The sequence below is a fragment of the Lemur catta genome, chromosome 7 (assembly GCF_020740605.2).
Source record: "Lemur catta isolate mLemCat1 chromosome 7, mLemCat1.pri, whole genome shotgun sequence".
NCBI lineage: Eukaryota > Metazoa > Chordata > Mammalia > Primates > Lemuridae > Lemur > Lemur catta.
In genome coordinates this window covers 106,152,401-106,161,090 of record NC_059134.1, presented here as the reverse complement: position 1 = coordinate 106,161,090, position 8,690 = coordinate 106,152,401, and the positions used below count along the sequence as shown (strand labels likewise).

The following is an 8,690-nucleotide window of genomic DNA, read 5'->3' as shown; positions in this document are numbered from 1 at the left end:
GAGCGCCAGCGCCAAGTGTGGAAGCTCAGAATCGCCTCCCGAGCTTCTCCCTGGTGCGTCTCTCCTCAACCAGAACGGAGCTCCCGGCTCGCGCGAAGCCTGCACCCCCAGCAAGGGCCACCTCAGCCCAAGGCCACCAAGCCCTGCTGCCTGCACCGTGAGACCCAGCCCCCCCAGGGCCGGGCGGCCGCAGCTCCGGGGAGAGCTGAGCCGGGGGCCGTCAGGGAGGCCGAGAACAGCAGGAAACAAAGCTCTGGTTCTTCTCCCACAGCAGGACTTTTATTCGGGCTGTCAGGCCGCTCGAGCCGCCCTGCCTGGGGCGCGTGTCCCTGCTTGCTGCCCCGTCACAGGCCGAACCAGTCGGGGACGCCACCACGCCGGGGGTCGCTGCTCTGCCTCTGCCGCTCGTCCGCCATGAACTTGCTCTGGGCTTCGTCAAGGGAGCCAGCCTCAGGGCTCTGCTCTTTCTCAGGAAACAGGTCTGGGAACGTGAAGGTCTGTCCGTGGGCCTGGGGGAGAGAGGACAGGCTCCAGCGGACAGCGTGGGCACCCCCGGCTGCCGGAGGCTCACGCACTCTGGGACGGCACCTCCCACTCTGCGCCCGGGTCAGCAGCTCAGAGATCAGCTCCTGACCCTCCATCCTCGACCCTCCGTCCTTGAGGCAGCATCCCCAGAGCAGTGTCCCTGCCTGGAAGATAAACACGTCCTGGCCACCACCAGCCTCCAGCTTTTATCTCGCAGCGGGAGGCCACCGCCCTGGGACAATGCCCCTTTTCAGAGGCATTGTCTCTCTGCGGTGTGGAGTCTGCACCAGCCCTGGGCTCATTAAAAGCAGCCCAGCAAAGCGCCCATTCACCAGAGCGGGGCGGCCCGGTCAGACTGGGGGGCAGGAACAAGGCGCAGAGAAAACGACACAAACGGCGTCTGCTGCCGCACGAAAGCTTTTCCATCCCAAATACCTAAAGGCCTTTGCCCACATTAAAGGCTACCCCCCTCCTCCCAGCTCAGAGCTTGGCAAATAAAATGTATATAACGTACAAAGAAATGTACATATGTAGCAGTCTATAAATCAAGTCCGGCTTTGCAAATTAACTGGTTTTACGTCTTTCACTGAAAGTTCAAAATGTGTCAGTATCGGCGCGGGTCTGGGCACCAGACTGACCCTGTCGGGGAGGAGGGAATCCTGTGCTTTGGGGACGGAGGCCAACGTGAGGTGCCAGTTTAATCTGCTAACGAGGTGGTGGGAGGAGGGCCGGGAGGGTGGCCCGTCCCCCGAGCCGCACCCTTCTGTCTCCAGACAGGTGAAGGGGGACTCGGGACGGCGTCCGAGTCTGGAAAACCCTGATAAGCCAGATCGGGAGCTGCTCCCGGCCCTCACAGACCCTCACTCTGTAAGGAATCTGGACGTGGGCAGGCAGCCAAGCGTGGCCCGAAACGGTCTGCAGACCACACCGGGGAGGGGAGGTTTACGGACCCGTCACAGGGCGAGCGGGCGGGCGAGGAGGGCAGTGCCTGCGTGGGGGGCCGGCCCACAGGAGAATTAGCTTACAGGGCTCCACGCTTTTTTTTCCCTTTGTAAAAATACCAAAGGGCAACAGTTTATATGCAGGGCTGATTGCCCAGAATAGCGGATTTATGTTTAACATGTCAAGGTGATTCTGCTAGCTTTCTGAGACAGGAGGAACCCAAAACGACATTTTAAAACACAAACCCAAAGACAGCGGTTTACAACGGTTTGAGAGGAACTGTCGTCTCTCCCAGGAGGCAGAAGCCGCTTGTGGGTGCCGTGCATGGTTTCCCAGGGACTCCGCTTTTCCAGAGAATTCACCTCGTACTTTAAAAAGTGAAGCCCTCGCTCCTTCCAGAGAGGAAGCAGCAGCTGACGGGCAGAGCAGGAAGGGGACGTCATGAGAAAAATGAAAAAGCGCCGACTCCAGGAAGCCCAGGAGCCTGACTGGGGAGGAACGTGCCCCGCCAGCCGCGAGCGGCCCTCGCAGCCATGTGCGCCCTTCACTCAAACGCGCCCCGTGAGAACAGACGCCCGGGGCAGGCAGTCAATGCCCTTTTTGTTGTGTGGGGAACTGAGGCCAAGGACATGTTTACCAGGTTGTCAGAGGAAAAGTGTGCGAGTCCCACCACGAGGGCCCAGGCCTTTCCACAGCAGCTACCTCGAAATAAAGTCAATAATTTAATCTTTCTGGTCGACCCTCCACGCTGGCTGCGGTTAGACACCCCAGAGCAGGCCCCAAAGGGACACGCTCTGCAGAGGGGGTCTCAGCGGATATGAGGCAGAGCGGGAGCTGCTGTTAGTCCCCGGGGTCCCTTGTGGGGGACAGGGACCGAGCGCCACAGCCGGTTTCCAGGCAGTGCAAAGATCGCGAGGGCTCAGAAGGGGGGCACCCGTTACAAATTTCAATTTTAGAGTGGAGGAAGCATGCCCAAGGGGCCCTGGGCTCCCAGCTGCCCTGCCGCTCTCTGGCCGCCGGGACTTCCCAGAGGAAGACAGACGAGCCGGGTGGCAGCTGCAGACGCCAGACCTAAGAGCTGCTGAGTTCAGTTTTCACGAGTGAGGAGGGGCCCGGGCAAAAATGTGAGGGCTCAGATGACTCAAAAGCCACTTGTAACCGTAGCTCGCCTCTGAAGTGAGTCGCGGCGAATGCCTGCACATGGGACGTGGACCTGCATGCCACGACAAAGACAGATGGGCCGATTTAACACCCGGCACACAGAGGCTAAGGCCAACGGCTGCTCGCTCCACCTGGATTGGCTGATTTTATGCACAGCAAATATTAGGCCAAATAATTACGGGGGCCCCTGTTTAGAACAACAAATGTGACTGTTTTTCAGAAAAGCTGACATGCTAACTTGGTCTCCTAACCAACTGCCTCCTAACTCCCCACACAGGCAGGGGCCTGGGAGGTGTTTTCCCAATAGCACCACTGCCATCTAGCGGTGTCGCCGCGGGCTCCCGCCTCCAGGGGCTGTTTACGCCAAACTGAAGGAACTGCAGGACCCCTCACCCCGGCCTGGCTTTCAAACTTGGGGCCAGTTAACGGACCCTGCCGAGGGAGCTCTCCCGGGAAGAGTCCCACAAAGGTGATGCCATTCCGGGCCGCTGCCCAAGGTCAGAGGGATTCTGCCTGGAGAAGGAGCATGGGGACGCAGTCCGCAGGGCGCTACCTACTAGACTTCTCTGTCCAGAAAGAAAGCACATCCCGTTCACCCCGGACGCACGGTGAAGAGCCCAAGGGAGGCTCTGAATGTGGGGGTCTCGCTCAGACCAGCCCAGGTTGCACAGGCCAGGCGGCGTGGGGTGCAGGGGACCCTTCCTCCCCAGAGTCCCTGGCCAGAATCTCTGGGAAGCACAGGCTCACACACCAGCCTGGCAGAGGTGAACCCTGGGGAGCCTGGGGTGTGCCGGCCCGCAGAGCAGGGGGACAGAACTCAGGCTGGACCCCCGGACACCCCAAACCTGCCTGGGCTCTGGGACCCAGGCCCCCCTTGCACAGCTTCTGCCCCTCCAAGCCTGGCACCCGTCCAAGGACAGGCTCTCCAGAGGCAGGTGGCCTTCAAGGGTCCAACATTCCAGTTTGTGTCGGAGTCAAAACCCACCAGGCCCGGGGTGGGACTGCCTTCGTCCAGAGCGCATTCTAACTTCAGAATCATGAAATGGCTGCCTCTGCTCTGCTGACACCCCCGAGGCCCATGGCCGGGCCTGACCTTGTGAGGGGCCTGCCCCCGCGCTGTGAGCTCTGGGATCCTGCCTCCCGAGCCTCCCCGGGCCCCAGCGCAGCGGCACAAACACCCCCTTCAAGGACACGGCTGTGCGGGGCCCCTCAGAGGCCCCAGCCTGTTCTGGCCGCGCTCACTCACCAGCTGCACGTAGGCGACCTTGTAATCTGGCTTCTTTATCCTGACATTTCTGTGATCCCTTTTCCTGCTACAGCCTGTTGGAAGGGGGTAAAAAAAGAAAAACCTTCACTGCCAGCTCTCAGCATAAAACATTCAGTCCAATTAGTCCAGGAACCACTTTCTAGAAACAGGCAAAACGCGGGAGTAGTTAGTACTCCACAGATTAGGGCACGGCAAACACTGACCGTGACTCTTTCAAATTAACCAGTTACAGCCTCCGAGAGGAACCTCTTTGCTCTGTTAGAAACACAAATGCGTCTTAAAAAACTCACAGAGGCCGTTTGTGGGGGGAAGTGGGCGCTGCACTCAAGCGGCCTGGCACGGCAGGCTCACAGTGTGGAACTCGGGCACCAGCAGGGGAGCGAGAAAGAGGTTTAGGGACAGACAGAGCACCCTGCTGCCCAGCCCTGCAGCGGGACCCCACGCGGACGGCTGACGGGGAAGTGGACATGTGACAGGCTGTGGGGGCAGTGCCCAGAGCCCACCTGGGGCCAGCCAACCCGAGTTCTGCTGCCAGTTCTACAATGTAAGCACTGTGTGACCCTAGCAAGTCACCCATGTCCCTGTGCCTCACTTTCCCCACGTGCAGAGTCAGAGCGAGACCCCCATCGAGTGGCTGTGCGGCGTGGCCGCGTGGGTGTGAGTCCGGGCAGGGGCCCACGCACGGGGCACGGGCAGCAGCCCCTGTGGCCACTCACCGTGCTGCACACGCGTCCGCACGGCAGCCACAGGCACGTTGTAAATGCTCTCGAGATAGTTCTTGAGGTCCACCCTGGTCATCCTGGAGGCAAAGGAGAAAGAAGAGGGGCCTGAACCAGGCTACAATGAAGAGCACCTCGCCAGGCGCACCGCTGCCGGAAGGGAGGCCCCGGACAGAGGCTGCAGCACAGGGTGGGGAGGTGCACCCCTGTCCGATGCACTGGGTGGGGCCAGGTGGACCCCAGAAAGGCCAGCACCGTTGGCGGAGGATCACCGAGGACTCGCTGGGTCAAGGCCACGTTCCTTTTCTGCAGACACTTCAGGGTCATGGTAGACTCGGGTTCTAGGTGTGCCCTGCCCCATCTGCAAAGGCTGTACAGAGCCAAGCCTCAGTTTCCACAACGGCAAATGCTGCCGCCACCTTGGTCCAGGACCGTCCCACCTTAATCCTGAGCTGGGGACCTGTGATCCCGACTTCAGAGCAGCACCCCAATTTTGGTCATGGCACTGTGCGTCTCCCTGAAGGTGACAGGCACACTGCACCTGGCAGTCCAAGGCAAGGACCTCGAGGACTAACACCCCCGAAGCCACTGTGAGCAGCTCTGGGAACCACAGCACACTCCAACCAGCCTTCTGGGACCCTCTCCGGGAAGAGGGCTGGGCAAGGATTCGGCAAACGACCGAGCAGGGGAGCAAGGCCCAGCCTCGGGCTCTTGATTCCACTCTCCCAGGTGAGCAAGTGCAGGCCGCCCGCCACGCGCACACCTGCCCTCGCCAGGGCTCTGCACACGCCAGGAGCCATCAGTGCTCCCTGGGCAGAGCTGCCTGAGGTGACCTCACAGCGGGAAGAACCCCAACTTGTAAGCTGAGTCAGGTAACACACCAGGACCCAGAGCCCCGTGGCGCCCCCCAGCCGGAACTCCTTCTGGACTTACTCCATGGGGATCCGGAACTGCACGGTGTCTTCGGGCTGGGCCGTGCCAGGCCGCACCAGCTGAATGAAGAAGTTGGTTCGGAACACCCGCAGCTGTGGGCCGCCCAGCTGGTACAGAGGGTACCTGCCCAGGAGAGATTCGGGTCCACGTCACACACTCAGGACACGGCAGTCCCAGAGAGGCTGACCCTGCAGGTCACCACCCCAAGGACACAGAGGTCCCCACAGACGGCGTGGGTCTGCCCAGGGTGGGCAGCCAGTGCCCTGGTCCCTAGTGTCAACGCAGGGGAGCGTGGGCTGTTGACCCCCAGGGCCAGGCTCTGGAAGGGCCAACGAACAAGTCAAGAAATAGGCCGTCGGGGAGCGTTCCCCCCAGACAGACTGGCAGCAAGGCTCAAAGACACATGTTGAGGCCACCAATCCCTCCCAGGGGAGCGGACCCCACATGGCACAGGCCTGCCCACTCCCCTGAGGCTCAGGTGAGGCGGGGCCAGAAAGGACTGCCACAGCACAGGGACAGAAAGGCCAGTTCTACACCCTCCCTGCGGGTGGGAGGTCCCCAAGGATGGAGAATACAGGCTACCGTGGCTTGGGCTTCCAAAGTTGGTGCTTTAGATTATCTGTGACTCGGTTTACCAACTACAGCTATCATACCACATCCCCACCCCAAACCCTCAAAGCCAGAAATCAGCTTTGGAGGTGTGGGGACACGACCGTCTGGACTAGCACTACGTTGAGCTGGCAGCAGGGTGACAGTCAAGCAGAGTCTCCACCTAGGGGTCTCGAGCGTCCCCCTCTGGTCCAGCAGAGCCCCGCTGGCCTCAGGGATGGGGAGCCGTACGTGGGAGCCCGCGGGCAGGTCTCGGTGGAGGTGGGCACAGACACAGGGGCTGTGTGTGGGGGTCTCTGGTGCCAATCGAAGGCGCTGCACATGCCCTTGGTTTTGGGGTGTGCCCAGCACCGTGGGAGAGGGGCTCAAGGTGCGCTCCACGCTAGCCCTGACCTCAGTCCAAGGAAGGTGAGGGGAGTGCAAGGGCTGGAGGACCGGGTGACTGCTTCTGAAGGGACAAGGGTGGGCGACAGGGCCGAGCCCCAGGGCCGGAAGCTGTGGGGCTCCGGGAGGCCGGGTGCCCACAGTGCAGCCCGTGCTCGCTGGACTGCTAAGAGCCTCTCCATCGTGGAGGAGCCACCAGCCCACAGAACCTTCTGGGTCTGGCCTTGACCTCTCCATACCTCAGGGAGCAGGCTGCAGGGAGGTGGAGAAGGAAATGGGGGCCCCCAAGAGTGGGAGGCCTGCCTGCCCAGAGGCCCCATGGGAACAGGGGCCTGCCTCGTTTCACCCACACGTTCAGGCCAACCCGCGGCCACCCAGGGGTTCACACATTCCCCCTGGTGAACAACTGTAGCACTGCGGATGGGGAGACAAGGTTTGGGGACACATTCCATAACAGTGAAAAAGGGGGAGCAGCGGATCGCAGACCCCTCAATCTTCAAACCTCCAGGTTTGGGCCTGAGGGGCGCACGTGGCTGGGGGCCTGGGGCAGAGGCTGCCTGAGGAAGGCCCAGTGAGCAGCCTGCGGTGGGAGGGTGCCAGGCTCCCAGTCCATGCCGGGTTCGCCCCACGCTGACACCAGGCCCCATCCCCAGGCCATCTGTGGCCCAAGGCCTGCAGATCTGGAACAACCCAGAAGGCTGACAGCTTCTCCCTGAGCCCCAGGACGCACACTCCCGGCCTCTCCAGCCGCCTGAGACCCCCGTGCCCCTGGAGTGGTGCACGCCCGCCAGGCCCAGCTCCCCAGTGAGCCTCCCTGACCGCTGCCCCCGGCATCTCATAAGCACCTCAAACCTGACATCTCTCAAGTGGACTCGTAATTTCTCCTTCCTCCTCAAACACAGAAACCTGGCTGGCTGCCACTGCCTGTCTCCCCACAGCCCTGCGGGTGACTCACCCGGGATCCCACCCTCTGCTGCGCCCCCACCCCTGCCGCATCCCATCCACGGCAAGTCCCATCAGCTCTCCCTCCAAAGCCGCCTTGGCAATCGGGGGAGCACGTGAGTGGGCCTGGCCCTGCCCGGCCTGCACCTGGCCCCGGCTCCCGCACCCACCCAGGCGTCTGTCTACTGAGGGAGCCACGGCCACCAGGGACACCCCCGGCCCTCTCTCCTCTGTCCAGCCGTGGGCAGGGGCCCAGGCCACACCGGCCCCTCGGGCCACAGTCTCCACCGTCACGTGCGAACACGTATTACTGTCCCCCAAACCCACGAGGAAGCAACATCCCTCCACTCATTGGCCGAACCATTCCTTCACCCAGAAACACGCAGTTTCCTGCTTAAACTCTGGGCGAGAAGTCGGGCAGGACCGGGCCCCGGGGGAACCGGACGCCGGCAGCGTCCCACGGTGACAACCAAAGCCGGGTCCGCACGTCGCCCGAGGACCCGACGGGGACCCTCGCCCAGCGAGCCCGCCCAGGGCCCCACCCCCAGGGCTGCCCGAGCGCTGAGCGTGAACCCGGCCCACCCCCCGTGTGGGGCCGTCTGCTTGTGATACTCGGGGCACCCGGCGGCGGGGCGGCGACCCCTACTCACAACACGTTCCGCGCCATAGCGGCGACGCCCTTCCGGAGCGCGCACGGCGGAAGGAGCAGCGCGCGCGTCCCGCACGGCCGCCGGCTGGCACAGCGCCCCCTCGCTTCCGGAGGCCGCGCCCGCACCGCCGCCCGCACCGCACACCTGGCGCCCCGCACCGCCGCCCGCACCCCCACCCCGACCCCGCCCCGCCGCCGCACCTGCACACCTGGCGTCCCGCACCCGCCGCCCGCACCTGCACACCTGGCGCCCCGCACAGCCGCCCGCACCTGCACACCTGGCGCCCCGCACCCGCCGCCCGCACCTGCACACCTGGCGCCCCGCACAGCCGCCCGCACCTGCACACCTGGCGTCCCGCACCCGCCGCCCGCACCTGCACACCTGGCGCCCCGCACAGCCGCCCGCACCTGCACACCTGGCGCCCCGCACCACCGCCCGCACCTGCACACCTGGGGCCCCGCCCCGCCGCCCGCACCTGCACACCTGGCGCCCCGCACCCGCCGCCCGCACCTGCACACCTGGCGCCCCGCACCGCCGCCCGCACCTGCACACCTGGCG

The 8,690-nt window shown here is 63.4% G+C and overlaps 1 protein-coding gene across 1 annotated transcript; it reads right to left on the bottom strand.

Moving 5' to 3' along the window:
• Nucleotides 1-257: 257 nt before the first annotated feature.
• MRPL23 (mitochondrial ribosomal protein L23) lies at nt 258-8,226 on the bottom strand. Its single transcript, XM_045558443.1, has 5 exons — nt 8,133-8,226; nt 5,548-5,670; nt 4,612-4,694; nt 3,875-3,948; nt 258-509 (listed from the first exon to the last, which is right to left on the bottom strand). Exons 1-5 carry the CDS (start codon nt 8,147-8,149, stop codon nt 345-347), a joined length of 462 nt encoding a protein of 153 aa, XP_045414399.1. The 5' UTR covers nt 8,150-8,226; the 3' UTR covers nt 258-344.
• Between the last annotated feature and the right edge of the window lie 464 nt (nt 8,227-8,690).

What these genes read in the sequence shown, in the direction of transcription:
- MRPL23 (XM_045558443.1), bottom strand. An exon ending in CAGTTCCGGATCCCCATGGA is followed by an intron (nt 4,695 to 5,547) that starts GTAAGTCCAGAA and finishes CTTTGCCTCCAG; the next exon opens with GATGACCAGGGTGGACCTCA. An exon ending in AGGTCGCCTACGTGCAGCTG is followed by an intron (nt 510 to 3,874) that starts GTGAGTGAGCGC and finishes TCTCTCCCCCAG; the next exon opens with GCCCACGGACAGACCTTCAC.